This window comes from Thunnus maccoyii, chromosome 7, assembly GCF_910596095.1.
Source record: "Thunnus maccoyii chromosome 7, fThuMac1.1, whole genome shotgun sequence".
In the NCBI taxonomy this organism is placed as follows: domain Eukaryota; kingdom Metazoa; phylum Chordata; class Actinopteri; order Scombriformes; family Scombridae; genus Thunnus; species Thunnus maccoyii.
The window spans coordinates 7,632,110-7,653,501 of NC_056539.1; the positions used below are offsets into that span (position 1 = coordinate 7,632,110).

Here is a 21,392-nt window from a genome sequence, read left to right on the forward strand (position 1 = left end):
GCAGTCTAGATTTGGTTTGTCTTGATATATTTGGTATAGAAGGCAAACAGGGGAAATTGACAACATATTTTCTTTGGACTCATATCTATTAAAAAGGAAACTCTAAATGCATTCTCTACACAAGTATAGAGTGCTGTTCGATACTTAAAACTTAAAACTTTCAAGCCTACTTAGTAAAGTATTCAGTAAAGCCCTCCAAACAAGCATTAGTTGAGCCCTCTTAAGAGATTTGACCAATCTACATTCTCACAAAAGTTTAATTAGTGATCAATACAGAACAACTGTGGGAAATGGGAACCTATTATTCAATTTCAGTGTTATCATCGCTCTGTTATAAACAGTACACTGTAGCTCATCACCTGCTAAAATTGACGTCACTGCATCCTTGAAGTAGAGGTTCAACCGCAAAGAGAGAAAAACACCACGCTCACCAAAGTAACATCAGATGTGGCTTTACCAACAGTATCTTCATTTCATATTACCCTCCTTCCTTCCTTCCCTTGTATCCTCCCAGCTAACAATGATAAGAGAGCAGTAAAAGTAACAGAGCAGCAAATGTTGCATGTTTGACTCCTCATTTTACCGTACAGGCACACACGTTTCCAAGTGTTTTTGATGGACATTCAACTCAACAGTTGCCACAATTTGCCCCTAAAATGACGATATATTCTTAAGATATCACTAAAAAGAAATGTCTCCAAATATCAAAGTGACGTACATTTTTAGAAATGTTTGAAACTGCTCCGGTATTTACAGTGAATAGCTGTGCCGTGAATGCAACATCAAGAAGAGGGTGCGGAGCGCAGTCGGGGTTCCTGAACACAACATCTGTCCTGCTTACTGTCATTCTCAAAACAACAAACAAAATAGAAAGAGACAGCATTCCCAGCAAAATCATAAAATGTTGAGTTTCACATCTTTTCAGTCGCTGACAGTGAAAAGTTTTTACTACTGAGAAGTTGGAGTCTCTTTGTCCCTGTTGCGGCTATCACACCTGGCGGACACTGCTCACTTCTAACACTAGTTCAGATAAATTCACCTAAAACGAACTTCTGAGCGAGAAAGTTGACCTAATTTGGAGCCTTTGATGTGGAAAAGGTGTGGGAGGACCTGCCTCCAACATGTAGCCGTGGTATGGCTAGTTACAGGCTCGGTGCCGTGGCCTGAGATTAGTCACAGCTCGGGCCTGTGAGCCAGGAAAATGGCTTGGCAAAGCAACAAGCTGTTAACCCCCTCAAGCTTTTAATTCTGCCAAACATTTGATAAGAGTTAGTTGTTTTTTTAACGGACAACTTAACCAAAACGACGTTAGGAAGACTACACCCAAAGCAACGCCGCACAGCTTTTTTTTCCTCCTCCGTGGGGGAGTTAACTAGCTGGATATACACTCTGAAACCAACTTGACGATGAATCACTCCTACTCACCCGGAGCTGTTGGTTATCAGGGAAAACTTGTGCGTTTATTGACCCGATTAGAGAGCCATTTGGCCGGATAGTTGACTCCTTCCAGCGGCTGCTAAGTCCCGTCTTCGGAAGTCTTCAACTCCAAGTTTTTCCAGTCGTCGGCCAGCGGAGTGTTTCCTCGGTGGGTGTTATTATCATGGGCGGGGGAGAGAAGTCGAGCAGGGAGTTCCTGTCCCTCAAACAGGGAAACTCAACAGGAAACTCTGCTGAGAGCTGCGGTGCTGGCCTCCTCCACTAGGGCTGGGACGCGGAGGATAAGAGCTAAAGTCACAGGAATGTACAGTAGGAACGTGCCCGGGGGTATGGAGGGTTATTAGTGCCCCCTCCCCCCCCCCAAAAAAACTATCCCCATCAAACACAGCGTAGCATGTGGAATCATGGCAAAACCTTTAATTAAACCAATTCAAGCTTTTTTAGTAGCCTAATGACCCGAAAACAATGAGAATTAAATTAAATATTTATTAGATTACAACGTTTGGGTCTGTCCGAACTTTTAATCAGGTATATGGGCATCACAACAGTCCCTATATATATACACACACAGAAGCTGCCGCAATCATCCAATCAGAGCACCTTAAATTTACTCATTGCGTCACCAGTCAGAAAATAACATTAAAAAGATTAGAAAGATACGAAATGACGCAATATAATGATAGCAATAAATCTAAAGCAACATCCATGTAACCGCAAACCACTCCAAAGGTTAAAAAATAGAAAAGAACAAGTAAATTAATAACAAACATTCTAATATGTATTATGAATCTTAGTGTTATTCAACCTATTAAATCCATTCTATAAAAAAAGGCAAAGGGGAAGGTAAATTAGGGACAAAAGTCTCAATTTGTCAAAAAAAAACCCAAAACTTTTTCAATGTCATCACAAATTAAATATATCTACCCCCAAATGGCATTAGTCATAGTTCAAGGATGTACAATAACATACATAAATAACATAATTAAGTGCATGAATGCCAATTTGTCAGTGAATCTATATAGTAACATCCTTATAATTTAAATAGAAAAAGAAACATTATAGAGGATAGGGATAAAATAGTGCAGAGAACCAACAGACTTGATCAATGCATATATGTTATTCAAAAAACACTGTAAGGATAAGAAAAAGACATGAATCTAGACATATTAATAAATGTATTGCAGAACAGGGAAGACTAAATTATGATTTTTTGTTAATACCTAGCTCCAGAATAGGTATTTGTCTAATAAATATAGCAACACATTTCATTTGTACCACACTTTTCATTCATAGTGAAACTCAAAGTATAAATAACATAGAACATACAACATAAAGAAAATATTAATAAGAGTTAAGATGAAAAAGCCTTCCTGAATAGAAAAGTTTTTAGGTCTTTTTTAAAAGAGTCTAGGGTCTGTGCTGCCCTCAGATGGTTAGGAAAGCTGTTCCACAAGCGTGGTGCAGTAGAGCAGAAGGCTCAATCACCCATCGTGCAAATTGTTGCAATTGTTGAATTTATGAACTAGTTGATAAATTAGATTTTTACCAGTTAGATCATCAATTTATTAGTTTATCTTAATTGTTGTTGGAGCCATGTTTGTATCATGTTCATTATGTATATGCAGCAGTATGTTTTCACCTGTAGTAATTCCCTTTTTGCACAGTTGCTGGTACGTGGAGTATGAGGAAGGTACACATAGGTGAGGCAGTAATCACAGAGCAGGTGTGTTGTTTGCTGGATGAGACAGTTTTTTGACCTTACAGGTGTAGCATGCCATTGAGTCATATTTGTTGTTTGCACACAAATTGTTAATTGATATTAATTGTGTGTGGTTCACAGTCTACACTGTGGATGGACCTGATTGTGTACAATAAATACTCTTAAGTATGGCTAAAATATGGATGTTTGAATAGTAGTAGGTAGATGCTATTGTCATTATAATCATTCTTTCTCCATTCATTAAAAATGCCAAAATGTGACCATACCAAGGGCTTGTTTTGTATTATTGTATCAAATAAAGAAAATTGACGTTAATATAACAATAGGCATTAATATAACAATGTAATTTAAAGTTACTAATATTATAGTAACCTGCCAAAGAATTATACTATTACTGTATAAAGAAGGAAAATCACTTTCAATAACTTAATTTTCAAAAAGGATAAAAGGCAAATACATTTTTAATACAACGTTCAAGAATACACACATACATACACTTCCATTATTAGTTAAAAATACATCCATCCATCAGTTTGTCAAATCATGTACATGTAGTTCAAGGTTGTGGAGTTGAAGCGTATCACAGGACACAAAGGGCAACAGGCTGATACACACAAACATATTTAGAAATGTTTTTGTTTTTGGGCTATGGGAGAAAACTTGAGCACCCATCACAGGACACTCACACACAAAGACATGTAAACTCTAAATGCCATACAGCTGATGATCCACTGCGCCATCCTTTTTAAAACTATAACCATTGAAATAAGATAAATAAGAACAGGATAAAGATAATTTCCCTTTTATACTAGACATACTAGATGAAAAAGAAAGAATGAGAAAATTCCATGTTGTGCATATTTACCTAAGGTTATCAATTTGATTTAAGCCATACAGCAACACAGGTTGTGCAATAAGGAATTGTAATTTGCGGCTATGAAACGTCATCAGGTCTACCTGGAGCGAGGTCTGGAAAGGTCACTTTAAAAAAGCCTAAAATCACAGCTTACAGTAGACTGCTGCAAGAGAAAGACCACATTTTATCAATGTCCTGTGCATTCTGCAATACCTCAAATGTCTGTTGCCCTGAATCACAACGTCAGGAGAAATGACCCTCAGTGTGCTGATGACAAGCAATTTTGTTAGGCCCTTTGATGGGCTCATTGGTAGCATGCCATCTCCTGCTTACAGTAGAGACAACTGAGTTCTGATTACAATAGATAGAATTCCTCCTGGCACAAAGTATTTCACTTTAATTTGTAAAGCAAAGGAATTATACACACTGTAGGAGTTGATAACAAGAAAGTTTGGAAACCTCTGGCAACAGACCTGCTGATGGATATTTATTAAACTTTTAATACTATTTTTCACCTGCAAAAGAAAATTGTTAATTTTAATGAACACATTTTATTTGTTAGTAGAGCTATATTACTACTTGCAGCTGAATTTTCACTTACTGACCAATAAATACCCTTACTTACACTAGCATGTTCATGCAGTGTGCATACATACGAGTATATTATATCTTGGTTATCCAATTCAATTTTAATTCAATGAATAAACAGTTGGTCCCCGTATGTGTGCAGCGTAGCAGAGGAGAGACAGACAGCGGTGGAGAGTTGGAGGGTTGACGACTACACTCATTATGTTACTGTAAGTGCAATAAAAGCTTTGTGAGTAAAAAGCCAAGAGGAGTAATTTATCAATGCAATCTGCAAAAGATGGACAGAGTCCAATTCTGAAAAATATTGCCGTAAGGAGTGTGATTTGTGTCATGATATAAACGAGAGCATAATATGAAATGATATGTTTTTCTGCCGTCATACGATGTATATCGTCATATCGCACAGCCCTAAAGCAAGGTTGAACTATGTTAAATATTAAACATGACATATACACCTACATCATAGCGCAAGATTTATTGTGCTTCATATATATATAACACATTATTAACAATCAACATGACAGCTCGTAGAAAAAGACCTTTACAAAAAGTACAATTTTTTCAATATTTACAATAAGTTGATGTGTGGTGCTGTGTGTTCACAAGCAGCTTGTTTGACTACGGCCCCAAAAAGACACATATTGTCCTCCAATGCCATGCAGTCCGAGTCCGTCTCCGACAGTCTGATCAGATAGTGACATCATATGTTGCACATCATCACAGGACAATGACAGCAGTCAGAGAACAGACAGTAACGAGACAAAGAAACAAACAGTGGACTTCAGTCCGATCGCGCCAAAGCAGACGCATTCTTCAGCACTGCTCGAACCCTGCCATCAGAGAGAGCGCGAGGGACTCCACTGTACACGAAGGAAAAGAAAAGAAACATCATATTACCTCCATGTTAACCAATAACAACGTTTCAAAATGTGCTTGCAGAGCATAAATCTAACATGTAGTTCATTAAAAATCAAAGGTCTGTATTAATTCAACCGAGAACCAGTGTTTTACTTACGATGAGGAAAGGAGCCACGACATACAGCCTTATTGAGTATCGTCACAAGGAACATGTGACAGTTTTTGAAATCTGACTCCATTTTATCAATGGACTCAATCCTGCAATCAAAAGATAAACACAACATTTAGTCACAAAAGGCCTGCCAAGAAAGCTACAGCAGCACAGATTTGATACACGGTTTCTGGCTTGTTCTTCTGTGATAGTTTTTAAATGGTTTGGAATTAAAACATAAATCATGAACACCTTGTCATCTTTAAACTACTTCACCACAAATATACTGACATTATATATATATATATAGATATATGTGTGTACGTTTATTGCTCACAGATGCAATAAACACTATAAATGACAGCTTGTTATTTCTCTTCTGTCTACATGAGAGCTCTTACTTCCAGGCTCCAAATCCAGCTTGCCATCGTTCAGAGAAGATGAGGACTAGATTGAGAACCTTCATTATTGCCTCCTTCACAAAGCTGACCTGAGAGAACACGAGAGCAGAGGATAACAGTGGATGAATGAACTGTTGTAAATGCATGTATGGAGCCACACACACTACTACCCTTACGTGAACAGGGAGTACAATGAGTGAAGTGATGTTTACCTTCTCCCTCAGTAAACAGCGGTCATGAATGGTTGCTAAATATCTGTAATGGATCTTGATCAGCTGGTCCAGGTCCTTTGCTTCCTGTACTTGGTGCTGAAACTCCAGTCCCGTGCTGTGCAGAATCTGTCAAGAAACAGCATAGACAAGTAAAAGATTATATGAAAATCATTCAGTTCAATTTAAAGGCAGTTGTGTATAAATTAGCCTCTGACCATTTTCCAAAGCATACCATATGTTTTTAGATTGATTTCCTACCTTCCAGACAGCTTTGTTTTCTATGAAGAGCATGATACAAATTTGGTAATTTCTTGTTTTAACAAGTTACTGTTTGACAGTTTAATCTAAAATCTGGTAAATTGGACTGTCCTCCTATAATATGTAACTATTTCACATTAAAATGTCTAAAAACAACTAGACCTACGTTATATATTTTGTTGAGTTGTATACTGACAGTATCCCAACTGTCTCCAACCATTTTCAAACCCAGAGAAATCTGTAATTTTAATCAAAGTAACGGTCGGTTTCATTTGGTTGCTTGCCAATGGCGTCGTGCCCCTCTACCAAAGAGTATACGCACACAAGTTGCATGTGTCAGCGTTGTGGTTGTTCGCCACAATGGCGTCTACAAAAGAGTATACACATACAAGATTATACATTGGCATTGTGTTTGTCATAAAGCTGACTTTTTTCAGTTTTAAGCCACATTTTTATGGTAAACTTCTTAGATCTTGGTTGTTTTTAACTATACCTTTTAACTAGATGAAGGATTTCTGGTTCCAGAGAAACAAGTTGAGCAAATGTTTATAGCCGCTCGGCCAGCAGCCCCTCCCTGACGTCCTGTGCCTGCCGAACACCGTTGGAGAAGCACTGATTTTTTTACGTGAAACCGCTTTATTCAGTGTTTTTACCAGTTTTAATCCCCTTTTATGTTTGTTCTAGAGAGGAGGAGACCCCTACCAGTAAAAACCTCCTGAATGATGAACACTGAAGGAATCATAACAGGGAGAGGCTGGTTGTTTAACAATGAAGACAACAACTCCCATGATCCCACACTACTTCACAACATCATCATCCAACTCCATCTTTTGTTATTGTTTTGATTGATAGTACAACATACAGTCAGAACAATATACTTTGGAAAATGGTGGGTCAGTAATAAACAGTACACATCATTTCTAAAAAAAAAAAAAATGGTTGAAACATTTGAAACCACATGTATGATCCTTCAAATACAGTGCAAGACTGATGATAAAACAATGGAAAAGCACAGGTGTAAATAATAAAATTAATGGCTGAATTCCATTTAGCTGCTTCAGTTTCAGGGTCCTGGTGACACTTGAACATAACGGAGCCATCGTTAATGTTATTAGGAACACCTGTGCTTTTCCTGCCATGACAAGTCAAAATGCTCAGTGCTCGTCTCACCCTGGTCATGATGTAGTTGTGAAGGCTGTTGACAAAGTGCATCAGTTTGACCCGCAACAGACACATCCGATGAATCTGTTGATTTATAGGTTCTTTGACTTTTACTTCCTCAGCCAAAGCTCCCTCCAGTTTCTTAGTGATGTTTGTGAACTCTATGAGAATTAAACATATTTCATATATTAGAGAAACCCTCAGCATAAATGCAAGGGGGGAGATTCTCCACATACTGAAGATATTCATGCATCATAAACAACTGACTTGTTTTCATACATATATATCACTGAACTGAGCCCTATTGTGGAGAATACAGTATTATAAATACTGATTTTTAAGTGCCATCCTAAGTCATACCATTGAATCGAAGTGTGTCCAAACTGTATTTGGCCCATTTGATCTGCAGCAGGAGGAGAAACACTTGATTGTAGATCTTCTGACACTCTGAGCTGATCACAATGTCAACAGGCCAGGGAACCTGTGAGAAAAATAACCAAATGTCAGTATGGCATTAAAAAAAAAAAACATTGATAAAATCTAAACAAACACATTCAAATTGTTTACCTTGTAACTGAGGGTAAGCACTTCTAGATTATTTACAGGGTGTTTTTTCCTAGCAGGGTCGATGGTCTCCAAGAATATTGACAATCTGAGAAAATATGAAATAATGGAAAAATAGACATTTTTAATAATACAAGAAAACACTGTCCTGTGACATTATTCTTCAAATAATCAGTCTAATTCTTCACACACAAATACATGCAGTACCTGCTGCTGTCCTCAGGGTAGCGCTGTCCAACTGCCTCCTGCAGCTGAACGTTGAGAAAAGACAGCTGCTGCCAGCTCTCCTTCTCCTGCACCTTGTCAAAGATGGCGGTGTAAAAGTCGTACATGGTGTCTCCGGCTTCCAGCAGGAAATAGTTCCTCATAGCTTGGAGGTACTCCAGCAGCCTGTGGAGATATCAAGGGACTCAAATTCTCTATATGCAGTAACGAAAAAAAGTAATTATTTAAATCATGTAACCCCAAACATGATGCTTACTTGTAGTCTTTCTTCAGAGTCTTCATTAGGTTCCCACAGCACTCGATATACCGTCTTTCGATGTGCGGGTAGAGGCAAGAGCGCAGCGTGAGCTCAAACGTCTGGCAGGTGACAGACTGAGAAGAGCGGTCCACGATGAAATCACCTCCGGAGAAGCGCTCATGGAAGTCACTCTGCTCCAAGTAGAGTCTGAAGGAAAACACATGACATTTAAGATTTTAAAACTCTGAGTTTATCCATGCAGGTCTCGCACAAAAAAAATATAATCCATTTGAAAATCATATCTTTAGACAGAGCCTTTTGTGAGATTATGAAACCAGCAGCTGCAAAAAGGCATTACATAATGTTTTTTATAAATGACAAATTCATGAAATTAAATGAATGCTTTCACAGAGCTAGTATTAGCTAGTATTCAATAGGTAGTTTAAATGCTGTGATTAATGCTTACCTGGCAAAGTTGATGGCCAGCAATGGATCATGGACATGATCGATCGCCAGATGCTGTGCAATGATGGACTGCATCTTTATAAGGCTCCTCTTAGTGGCCAGTTCTTCAGTCACTGTGTCTGTCGGAGATTCCTCTTGGCTGCAGAGGCGTGACTGCACTGACTCCAGAAACAGTGCGTATAAACTCTTCCTCTCTGCATCTGCAATGTAACATGTTGTACGTTTTTCAAGAAATTGTTCAAGCTCTGTTCTGTTCAGCAAAAAAAGCTGAAACTTAAAAAACTGTTTCAAGCCCACAAATTAAATACAGTAACATTTGCAGGGAAAACACTGACCTCTGGAGGATCTCTCTGACTGCTCAACCTCCTTACAGTCCAGATTTTTGAGCAGCTGCATGGACTTCCCAGCCATGATGATCTGCTTGAGGACAGGCTTGAGGAAGGACACCATGGTGAGCTGCTTGTTGCCCTGATCGCCTCCAGAGCTGCCGCTGGCTGCATCGCTCAGCTTCTCCTCGTTCTCCACCGTCTCAGACACGCTGTACAGTGTGTAGGTGGCGTACCAGAAGTCTCTGTGGTTCACCGGGACATCTTTGTTCCTGGGCAATAATAAGAGCGGGTGTTTTCAAATTCAGCAAATCAAATGTAATTTAGTGTAGTATAACAGCCAAAATGTTAGGTTAAAAAGTCATGATAGAATAGATGTTTTAAGGTTCTTGGGGTCCAAACCTCTGGATGATGAACTCTTTGGCAGGATCAAACAGGTGGCCATGAACAATCCATTCATCCACAATCTCCAGATATGGTCTGACTGTCTCTGTCCATAGTGAAAACAATAAAGCCACCTAGAATAAGAAAAGATGACACACAGGAATGATCACACACACAGATTTGTTTCCTTAAGATCCATGAACTCTCTCTTGTGTTGAATTCACTGAACAAAGCACTCAAGACAAAACTCACAGCTTGCTCTGAAGCTTCCCCGACACTGTCATATTCAATGATTGCCTTGTACAGGGTGTTGAGCAAGTGCGAAGCCCGCACGACATTCGGAGTCTCGGGGGGGACTTCAGCGACCCCGGTGCAAAAGACTTTGTGCAGCACTTTGATCTGTGCTAGGTGAGGGCTGAGCCGCTCCAGAACTACAGACAGAGTCACCGTCTCATCTGCAAAAAAAGAGGATGACTCATCAAATACCGGCTGATGCAAGCGAGAAACCTCTATTATCTATTCAAGTGTGCCAGTAAGTCATGACAGTTAGCCAGCATGAATAGCTAAATGGAATCCAGCCATCATTCATTTTTAGCATTAACACCAGTGTTTCTCATACCGTGACATGTCGAAATGTCGTCCATGAAGAATGCCTGTTGCATTATTCATTAAACAGCCATAAATACACAGTGAGAGGTGTTTCTTGCTCACCAGTGTTTGCACAAAACTATCCTTCACCTTATTAAAAATCCAGGGCCAGATCTGACCACATCACTACATGCTAATAGCTAATTATGGATGACATGGGTGTTTCCTTCACGGGTTGTTTAACATTTTTCATGCATTACTTATAAGATTTGTACAGTACATTCTTTTACAGTTGGATTGAAACACGGGCATCGATATCACGATATGCAAACCTGAAGCCTGCATTATCATCGTTTTAACTGGACTTTGAAACTGTCCAGCTTTTTATCATTTCAGCCATCTGCCAGTTTATTGCTGTTCCACTGACATGATGGCACATACAGTACATGCTGATGTGTGTATTAATAAGGTTAAGATTCTTCATACTATACACACATGACACAAACTGTGTCATCATATTTCACCAGATCACTTGTGTTGTGATGCCAGCTTTATCTTAAGCCAGTATTACTGTGAATGGAGTTATACTATCTTACCGAATGGTTTTCAATCCCATAACCATACTTGTACTTGCCATTGCATATGATCTCTCTCTCAATTGTGGTCAGCTCCTCTTTAAAGCTGGTAAAGTACTTGTTGAGCGCCCAGACAAAGGCCTGATAGGTCCTGAAGGGAGGCTCGGAGCCCTTCTTGGAGCTGTAGGAGGAACTGGAGCCGGGTGGGCAAGGCTCTGAACTATACCCCGTCACCTCATCTATGAACTTCTGCAACCTGAACACCGCCTGGCCGTACACGGCGATATGCTCCAGCACAGATCGCAGACAGTTCTGCAGCACAGAGGGAGATAAGGTCGTTTCCTTCAGCAAACAGAGGACACATTTATTAAGATATAATACAAGGAATTTTCAGATTTTTAACTTACACTGGTCAGATGAGTTACGACCACGTTATTCCTTACTGACACTTTTCCATCATGATGTTGGAATATAAAATGTTTCTTAACTCCAGACAGAAGCCTGCAACACAACAGCATGTAAAGGACACGATCATTTCCCTTATAATCCAACAATGACTCAAATGTTGAGGGATTTACTTGATTATAAAAAGGTATAACGTGAGACAGTAGGAGATACATTTCTCAGAGTTTGAACAAGGAACACAGTCACACACCAGCATCATTACATCTTACCACAGTGTCTCCCGTATTACTTGGGTCTCTGTGACAAAGGCTTTTTCTTCTGGTAGATACAATGGATCAGTGTTGTACAAGTGTTGATCCCTGTGAAGAGAAACGCTGAGCATAAACATTTGAAATCTTTTCAATTCACAAATAACCTAAACTGCTACATTTGCCAACACTGTAGTTTATAAAAATAAACTATTAGTCTTAGCTGCTATCAACTATTTTGTTATTTATGGAATTTGCATTTTTGTGATGTTTTTTCTTTCTTTTCAACTGCAACAAAGCAACAAAATCATCATTGAAAGTGCAGTATTATGGTATTTTTCATTATATTTTTAAAGCATTAAATTTTCTTCAAAGAGGCAAAATACTGGATATTGGTATCAGCTTTAAAAAACTACGATGTAGTATTATGACCATTATTGAAGAAAAAAATGAGTTCTGTAAAAATTCTAAAAAATATACTTTTCTTAAAATATTATGAGCATATTCTCCTAATATAATGGCTTTGTTTATAATAGTTATTTCTTATAATTAATGTAACTGATTTATGACTTTATTCTCATAATATTACTTTGTTTTCTCAGTGTTATTGCCTTAATATTCTATATCTATAATAATACTATTGTTTCTTGAGATTATGACTTTATACTTATAATGTGACTTTTTCATCAAGACTATTACATTTTAATTCTCAAAATGTGAGCAAGTGTGTAAGTGTGACCCTACTGCTATATCCTAAAGTAAAACATTTACAAATGTTGGAGTCTTACCACACATTGAGCAAGTTGGAGTGTAAATGCAAGCTGTGAGGAAAGCGAGGCGCGTGAGCCACCCAGTATGGTGTCACTACATGCTGTTCGAGCCAGGCCCGGGCATCAGGCTCACCCACTGGAAAGACACAAACTGGAATTATTTTCACATTCCTGTGTCCTGTGTCTGTTTCACATTATCGCAATATTAATGTGCGTTTCATTATCTGAAATTCTATTCTCCGTTAAATATAATATGATTGGTTCCCACCCGTCCATGTGACTGCAACTGTCTTGTTAGGGTTGTCCTGGTCTTCCTGGGGTGTTCTGTCCAACTGGATCCCAGAATCCTCCCTGCTGATTGGCTGCTGGCTGTCCTCATCCTCACTCTCCTCCTCAGACCATTCCTAAAAAAATACATAACACTTGATATTTCATAAATAACATTTCAAATACATTCATCAGCAGCCAAAAAAGACAACTCAAGTGAGAATGCTTAACTTCAGCTGGATTAATGTGTACTGAGGTCCTCTCTATTTTTTTAGAGCACAAATATCTTGAATGACAGGTTGGTTATGATTTACTCACAGGGGTATCTGGATATGGTCCAAGGTCTATGTCCTCACCCTCCATCAGATATTTAGCCCAGTCAAAGTTGTCCTCTTGTTCTGAAGAGACACCAGTTGAAGAAATAATGATAAACTTGACAGGTGAGCATTTAACAGGATTCATCAACATTACACATGAAATTAAACATTAGTGAAACATCAGCTCACCGGCCTCCTTCACCCTGGGTCTCTCAGTGAAGTTTGTGTTGGAGGGGGACTCCGACAAGGAGAGGAGCAGTGACAGTATGCCGTGGTGCACATCAGTCTGCAAAAACAAATAAAGCCAAAGGAAACGTGAACGACGAAGAAAAGTATCTAGTGCTGCAACAATTAGTCAATTTATTTATTGACAGAAAATGAATCAGCAACGATTTTGATAATCAATCAATAATTGTTTAAGTCATTTTTTAAGGAAAAATGCAAGAAATTAGATGGTTGTAGCTTCTCAAATGTCAGAATTTTAAGCTTTTTGTGACATACATGATATATATACATGTCTTTGGATTTTGGATTGTTGATCGGACAAAACAAAACATGTGAAGACATCACCTTGGGCTCTAAGAAATCATAACAGGCGTTTTTCATTATTTTCTGACATTTTATAAACAAAGCAATTAATTGATAAAATAAGTATCTGATTAATTGATAATGAAAATAATCGTTAGTTGCAGCCCTGAAAGTATCTACTAGGGATTTGTCTTTAGGGCAGTTTTAGATCATAGACCCTCACTCTATTAATGAGAATATTTTCTGTGCCATACCTTTGTTCCATCTGTATTAGGTAAAGGTGAGTTCAGGAACTCATTAGTGAGCCTCCTCCAGCTTTCTGCTTTACTCAAGTCTGAGTGGACCATGAGCTTTTCATAGATTCTGAAAAACACAGCAGATTACGCATAAGAGTGTCATCTGAAATATCTATATATTTTAATGAGGGGGGGGGGGGGGGCGGGTTGTATGGCTAAATCAGTCAGATTAACAAAATTGTGGAGGCTTAACCCAAGTCTTTCTTTATGTTTTTGTCATGAGAACATCTTTCAAACATGCAAACCATGGATCCATGGTACAGCATGAAGAATATCAGGCAATGCAGGGACATTAGAGAAACTTTCTGAGGGGACCCCTATAGACCCCTTGAATTACAAAATAACTCTTACGCCCCTGCAAAAGACACAGGCAGAGTAACAAGCACCACACAGACACACTCACCCATTTATACTGCGTTGGACTTTATGGCTGTCCACGTCCAGGTAACGATGAAACCTGACAAGACAACAGACTATTAGCCCACTAACATCACCGTATGATGTAAACACTGGGTTACAAGTTAGCAGCTGACAAGCTAGCTCCCAATCCTGTCAGTGACCAACCTTCACTCACCTAAAATTTGACCAGGCGAATTTCAATGCCAGCTGAAAATTCTGGTCCTCCTCATCCTCAATCCCGCTGATACAACTGATCAACTTCTTGATTTCTCTCTCTGTCTCCTTTTCGAAGGTGCTCCAGTGTGCCATACTGATGTTGACAGTGCTGCTGCTGCTGCTGTTAGCTTTACGTTATATGCATGTAGCTGTCTTTCTGTCAAGGCTTGCGACAGACCTAGTGGAAGCTAAAGTGCTAGCACAAACAAGAAAATGTTAGCTAAATGTCCTTTGTTGCAAACGGCAGGACAGCTTCAGCGTTATCTATTCATTGATTCATCGAGCTAATGCCGCGCTGCTGCGTTTGCCTCCTACAACAGACGAGTGCGCATGCGCGACTTCAAAATCGATTTAAAAAGTGTTTATATGATATTTAATTTTCTTTGGAAATGAAGAACTGTCAACTTGTGCGGCCAAGAAGTTCAATATCTTGAATAAACTACTTAAAGACGACGCTGAAGTTAGCTTCAGATTCGGAGTAAAGGGGAAAGTTAAGGGAAACAATGATATTTAGCGTCTGATTCTCAGTTTTTTCACCATTTATACTCATGAAAAAGAAATGAAGATTTGTGAAACCTTTATTTTGCTCATGAAAACACAAAAAGGGCGCTTTCACTGTTTTTCCCATCCAGACCACATTCAAAAACCACTATATTTAGACTCTGGACTAGATTGCCTAGGAGACTCCAGAGACTCATTAAAACACTGTTTCAGTTGTGAAACCTTTATTCTATTTATGAAAAATGAGAAAAAAAAATGGCGATCCATACTGCTTTCTCCCATCCAGGACACATTAGACCAGGTCCAAAAATCATATACTTAGACCTATCAAATCTGGACCAGATTATTATTATTTTTATAATGACAACTCCAGCTATAAGGTTTGTTTTTTTTATCCGGACCGTGTCTAATGTGGTCTGGGTGGGAACAAGCAATAAAATGGCCGCTTCCTTTTTTTTCACAAGGAAAATAAAGGTTTCACAAATCTGAAAATGGTTAAAACAGCGTTTAATCCCACATGAATCGGGCTTTTTGCTGCGATGTCTAACACTATTTCATAAGTAAGAGTAGTGAAAGTGACTCTTAACTTTCCCTTTTCCTCCGAATCGAAAGCTGCGAATCTAAAGACATTACCGAAACGTTGTTGTCATAGGCGCAGAGAAACAGGAGAGTGCCTGGTCAGCAGAATAAGCCTGGGACACACAAAATTTAATTTATCTCTAAACCTCATCGGGAAGCATCTAACCGGAACAAGGCAATAACAGCTGTTAAACAATGAACTGGAACATGAAGGGATTGAGCACATGGACTTGAACACACTCTTTACAAATTACTCTGGAAACTCTATTTTAAAACATAATTTAAGAAGCTATAACTATTTGAAGGAATTAAGAACTATGTAATTCAACAGTTGGTGGCGATAGTGCTCCGAATGGTGGCAATTCGCCATTAGACAGGAAGAAGAAGAAGAAAGTGGGAACACTTCTCCCATAATGCATTGCAGTCCGTTACGACAGGTGGTAGCCGTTGGAGCCTCTCGCCTTCAAGGCTTTTAGATTGGATTATGGCGCTCCTCCCCCGAGAAGCACCGAACTATTCTTTTGAGTGTTCCCCAAAGAAAGAAAGAAAAACTACATATTGTGTAATGGTTTTGTGATACTTATTTTACCAAGCAGCGTTAACAGACTGAGTTTCTGTGAGAAATAATGGATATATATAAAGGAGAGATAATGTTATTTTGTCTTTAATGGGGCGTGGCTAGCACCCTCTCCTCCTCTCACGCATAACTTTAGAGTCGCCACAGCAGTGCTGTTCATATCGCTGTGCCGATCCATCAGAGAAGCAGCTAACCCAGCCCCCTCACGGCAAAAGGAAATGAAGAGGCGGCTACATAAGAAATACCTAATCTTGATTCTGGCATATTCAGGTTTACTTCTGCTAATCCCCTATGTGTTAGATTACCGGGACAAATCCGTCCAACACTCGAAACACGGACTGCCGCAACAACAGCCCAGATGCCCAGATTTGGAGAACACGGTGGCGCTGCTGTGGGATAACGGTTACAAACTAAACGGTAGCGACGCGGCGGAGTACGCCGTCAACCGGAGCCAGTCTCGGATACACATCTACCTGCACGCCACCTGGAGGACGGGTTCGTCATTTTTGGGGGAGCTGTTCAACCAGCACCCCGATGTTTTCTACCTGTACGAGCCAATGTGGCATATATGGCAGGCTCTGTACCCTGGGGATGCAGCCAGTCTGCAGGGTGCAGTGCGGGACATGATGAACGCCTTGTACCGCTGCGATTTCTCCGTCCTCAAACTTTACGCAGGCTCGCAAAACATCACTACGTCGTTCATCTTCGGTTGGAAAATGAACAAGGTGATATGCTCGGAGCCGCTGTGTGATGCACACAAGCGGCACGAGATAGGGCTGGTGAAAGAGGACCAGTGCGCGAAATGCCAAAAGAGGGACATTAGGGAGCTGGAGAGGGAGTGTAAAAAGTACAAGGTGGTGGTGATCAAAGGAGTCCGTGTTTTGGACCTAAGCACGCTGGTTCCTTTGATGAAAGACCCGGCGATAAACCTCCAGATCATTCAGCTCTTCAGAGACCCAAGGGCCGTGCACAACTCGCGGCTGAAGTCCAAGCAGGCCCTGGTGAAGGAGAGCATCCAGGTGCTGAGGAGCAAGAAGCAGAACGACAAGTATAAGCGTCTGCTGGTGCCGAACAACAGGGTGAACCGGGCTGAGAGCTACGTCTCCAGCGCCATGGAGCTCATCTGTGACAACTGGCTCAGTGACATGATGCTGGTGGTGAACTCCCCTCCCTGGGTGAAAAGGAACTATCTCCGCATCCGCTACGAGGACCTGGTCCTGCACCCCATGGAGGAGCTCCAGAGGTTGTTCCGCTTCTCCAACCTCTCCAGCTCTCCTGCTTTGGAGAGGTTTGCTCTGAACATGACGCACGGCCAGGGCTATTCCTCAGACAAACCCTTCTTGATATCGTCTAGGGATGCTAAAGAGGCCATATATGCTTGGAGGGAGCGACTCAATGTTGAGCAGATAAATCAGGTGGAGGCCTACTGCAGCGAGGTCATGAGACAGCTGGGGTATCAGAAGAATAGCATGGACAAAACCACATGAGCACGAGCCATGAAGAATCATTAAGGTATGTGAGATCACATGAAGGGGGGGGGTGGTTTAAGAGTGTTTGATGGTGAACATAGTGTCCTAGATGCTGCCCACGCTCATCTTGTTTTCAAATCTGCACTTCTACCAATACAGGAAGTTAGTGGTTTGACAGAAACCATCCAGCTCTAGGACTGCTGCTGTTTACTGTCTGATCCTTGACTTTTGACCTCCCTCTGACCTGAGTCATATTGAAAACAGAGCGTCTATCTGGGGATCAGTAGAGTATCACATTTTTATTCCACTAGCTCTGCAAGCACAGACAAGCAATGATGATTGATTCGATGCATTTACAGTCCCCCTTCACTTAAAAATGTGTTGATTGTTATTGTCGTTGGATGTTTGAGCTTCACTGTGCAGAATGACGTATGTAGAGTTGAACTAGAGAAGGCCGTCTTCACTTTAGGGAAGTTTAGGGTTTAAGTTTGCTCTTACATGCAGGATTTTGTGACATTACAGGTAGTTTGGAAATGAGTCTTGTGACAAGCGTGATGTGGAAACCTGAAACATGCAGTGCACATACATGTAACTGCAATCGAGCAATTTTGTGGAAAGAGTTTTTATATGTCTTAAAACATGTCTGGAGGGGAGTCTGTAACAAAATCCACCTGTTGATTGTATTTTGTCATTTTCACTATTGTAGTCTGTCCTCACATGATCTGTCTGCTGTGTTGATCAGATACAGACTCTGCTCTCTGTGTTGTAGATAATAGCTCTGTCGGAGCCTCATAATCTATTAATATGTAAAGGTGTTGCTATCTCACATCAAGTGTGGTTTCACTTACTACTGTACTATGCAACAAACCACACTTTACAGACTTAACCTACCACCTGAACAACAACAACAAACTAATGTTGCAGTTGAATGAACAAAATGTATTTGTGTGCTCCAAAGGCTAAACCTTAAGCTTAATAATCCAGCAATGGCATTTGAGAACAAGTGACACCGCTGTGACTGATTTTTGTAGCCATCAGAGCGGGACAGTCAGAAATATTTCTCCCTCCTTAATGAGCGACTGATCTGCTGTTTAATAGAGGCCTCATTGTTTTCTCCCTGGCATTGCCGGGTCCTCTCATGGATAGCGGGGGGCTGGCAGAGAGTCACTGGGCCTCAGACTGTGCTGTCGAGAAGGGGATCATTGTATACGGCTGTCCGTGACGGCATAGAGCTCCCAGGGTTACCACCGGCCTGTCACCACCAGCTCTCACAAGCAGACCCTTTAGGGCTGTGCAGCCTGCAAGCCATCAGCGATGGAGCAAGACACAGGGTGGTGGTAGTGGGTGCCCCTTATCTCACTGCCTCCAGCGTAGCACTGCTCTATATCTAGTGCGATTAAAAGAGCTCACCAGCATTATTAATCCTATTGAATGCAGCCCTTATGCTCCAGTATCTGTTTCTGTATGCAGCTGTGTCATAATGCTTTCATTTTAATACTCAGCTGACTATTTTCCTCAACATTTCCTCTCTTCCAGGGGCCTGGTATTCAAGGCAGAAGGCAAAAGGTGGAATAACAACGCAAGAAGCTGGAATATGGTCCACTGGGAGCTGCAAGCATGGCTCTTGGGTTGTTTTTTTTTCAGCCGAGGCGGGTCGATGAACTGGAGAGAATCCAAGTGGAAAGAGCAGCCAGTCAGAGACGGATGAAATTGAAACGGGGAGCCGGCAGCTTATTTTTACGGTGATACCTGTTCAACACCAGTGAGGTCTATGCAGATAGAGAAGATATGGGGAGGGGGAAATAAACAAGAAGAGAGAGACAGATGAGGCTGGTTTGTGCCGCCACTGTGCTCACCAGTCTCTATCCTTCTGTCCTTTTTAGTAGCACTAATCCTTCCTCAAATCCCCTGCAGGCGAGGGCCATAAAAAGCAAGAGATGGGTCCTTCTTGGGAGACGACTGCCAGGATCCAGGGTGGCAGCGTTGGGTTGGTTAGCTCTCACCTGACTGACTTATCCGTCCAGCCTATGACTAAGCGTGGCAGTAATCTCGAGCATTACTGATACTTAACTGCAGTTGGCTCACTAACAATGCTAATGTAGAACTTTGAAAGGAGAAACTACAGTATTTTCTTTAAAAGAGGCCTGACTGAGGAACTATTGTTCCACCCCCCCGGCCCCTCAGGAATCTGGACAGCTGCAGCGCCCCACTGACAAAACACTCACATGGGTGTGAAATTTTCTAATATCCCACGGACGTGTCTTGGAAAGCTGTCTCTGTCCTTTGCCAATGAACTTTTTAGCAAGTTTTCACCACAGATGGTACTGATTCATTTTATCTACCGTTTTTATTGTTTTATAGTTTTTGTCTAAACTATTGTTAAAATGCTGTGATATCCCTCCGGTTAAGAATGTGTTGTGTGTTGAGGAGGGGTAAAATGTTTACCAGCATCCACATGTTCAACTTTAGAAGTTGGTTCTTTAATATTTGTTGAGGGTGGAATACCTGAAGAAGTTCTCTTGTCAAAGAAAGAAATAACATTTAGACGATTCAAACTGACTTCAATAAACAGTGAAAACTAGAGAAGCATGTCCTGAACAACGTGCGTGTTATTGCTGTGCGACGTTTGGATGATAGATGCAACGAATATGGACTTTAAAACACTTCAGCATTAGAATTTGATGCGTTACGGTATTCAACTGAAACTGTACATGTGACCACAATGAGCTTTTGATCAGTGTGCAACAGTGAGCATGTTAAAATTTGAATGGAGTTTATACTTCATACCAGTACATTAAGTAAGTTATAGATACAATGGTAGCAAATGGGCCACCACAGATTGTAATGTATTTTGTAAATTATTACTCAAACTGTACATCTCATCATAATGAGTTTATGTACAGTTGATTAGTGGGTGATAATGACCAGTTGACATTTGAATGGACTTTATGCAGGTCCTGAGTTTTAAATACTATGGGACTGAATGGGCCTCCATGTTTTTACAAGTCAGGATCAAATGAAGTCAGTCAGGTGTCCAAATGAACATTAAAGCAGGTTTTCCTTGCTGTGATCATTCCTCCTGTTCATGCTGACCACTAGAAGATCCCCTTCAAATGCAGTTACAATGTAAGAGATGGAGGATACAAGAGGGACTTTGGCACTAAAAAGACTAACTTTGAAAGATATCTACTTGATTTGACTCATTTGGACGCTGAAGCTTCAAATTAGCTTCAGCTAAACTTTTAAACACATTTTAGCACAGAGGGACGACTGGATTTTATCCTCCATCACTTACATTGTAAGTGCATTATGAAGGATCTTCTAATGGTCAGTATGAACGGGAGATTACAACAAGAAAAACACATTTCAGTGTTCATTTGGGTTCCTGACTGTTTTAAGACAGACTTGGGGGGGAAAAAAAATTGTGAATCCGTCCTTGAAATGCCATAATAACTCACAGACTGTACATGTCATCAGATGATCAACACAGAGTTGATCATCTGGCAATAATTATCTTTTTGAAACATCAGTGCAGTTACTGGCTGAAATGTAAATCCAATAGATGTCAGTGGGGATTGAATTTTAATATTAATAACTCCAAGTAAAAGTTATCAAAAAGAAAAGTCATAACAGACAGCTACAAAAAAAATCACTCACATTTTGACATGAATCACCATGAATCAGCATATAAACTGTGACTTTTGACTTTTAAAAAACTTGTTTTTCCAGGATCATTTCATTCAATATGCAAATAACATTTGATCAAACTGCATGAAATTGCAAGCTTTAATTGAGGGGGAAAAAAGCACAAAA

General features: G+C 40.2%; 3 protein-coding genes across 4 annotated transcripts in view; 1 reads left to right on the plus strand and 2 right to left on the minus strand.

Moving 5' to 3' along the window:
- Nucleotides 1–1,725, minus strand: part of cyfip1 (cytoplasmic FMR1 interacting protein 1) — a 28,793-nt gene extending 27,068 nt beyond the window's left edge. For both annotated transcript variants that reach the window (XM_042415982.1, XM_042415981.1), the window contains exon 1: nucleotides 1,426–1,725. The gene's annotated coding sequence lies outside the window, so the exon portion shown is untranslated. The remainder of the gene's footprint in view (nucleotides 1–1,425) is intronic.
- Nucleotides 1,726–5,061: 3,336 nt separating this feature from the next.
- On the minus strand, nucleotides 5,062–14,766 carry tubgcp5 (tubulin, gamma complex associated protein 5). Its single transcript, XM_042415860.1, has 23 exons — nucleotides 14,413–14,766; nucleotides 14,242–14,295; nucleotides 13,797–13,905; nucleotides 13,204–13,300; nucleotides 13,016–13,095; nucleotides 12,699–12,834; nucleotides 12,449–12,566; nucleotides 11,682–11,771; nucleotides 11,415–11,508; nucleotides 11,067–11,319; nucleotides 10,097–10,299; nucleotides 9,863–9,978; nucleotides 9,470–9,732; nucleotides 9,136–9,334; nucleotides 8,688–8,876; nucleotides 8,414–8,596; nucleotides 8,210–8,294; nucleotides 8,003–8,123; nucleotides 7,652–7,803; nucleotides 6,224–6,349; nucleotides 6,012–6,100; nucleotides 5,617–5,717; nucleotides 5,062–5,461 (listed from the first exon to the last, which is right to left on the minus strand). Exons 1-23 carry the CDS (start codon nucleotides 14,544–14,546, stop codon nucleotides 5,415–5,417), a joined length of 3,039 nt encoding a protein of 1,012 aa, XP_042271794.1. The 5' UTR covers nucleotides 14,547–14,766; the 3' UTR covers nucleotides 5,062–5,414.
- Nucleotides 14,767–16,048: 1,282 nt separating this feature from the next.
- On the plus strand, nucleotides 16,049–20,162 carry chst7 (carbohydrate (N-acetylglucosamine 6-O) sulfotransferase 7). The gene is made up of 2 exons (XM_042415863.1): nucleotides 16,049–17,622; nucleotides 19,116–20,162. Exon 1 carries the CDS (start codon nucleotides 16,329–16,331, stop codon nucleotides 17,595–17,597), a length of 1,269 nt encoding a protein of 422 aa, XP_042271797.1. The 5' UTR covers nucleotides 16,049–16,328; the 3' UTR covers nucleotides 17,598–17,622; nucleotides 19,116–20,162.
- The last annotated feature ends 1,230 nt before the right edge of the window (nucleotides 20,163–21,392 follow it).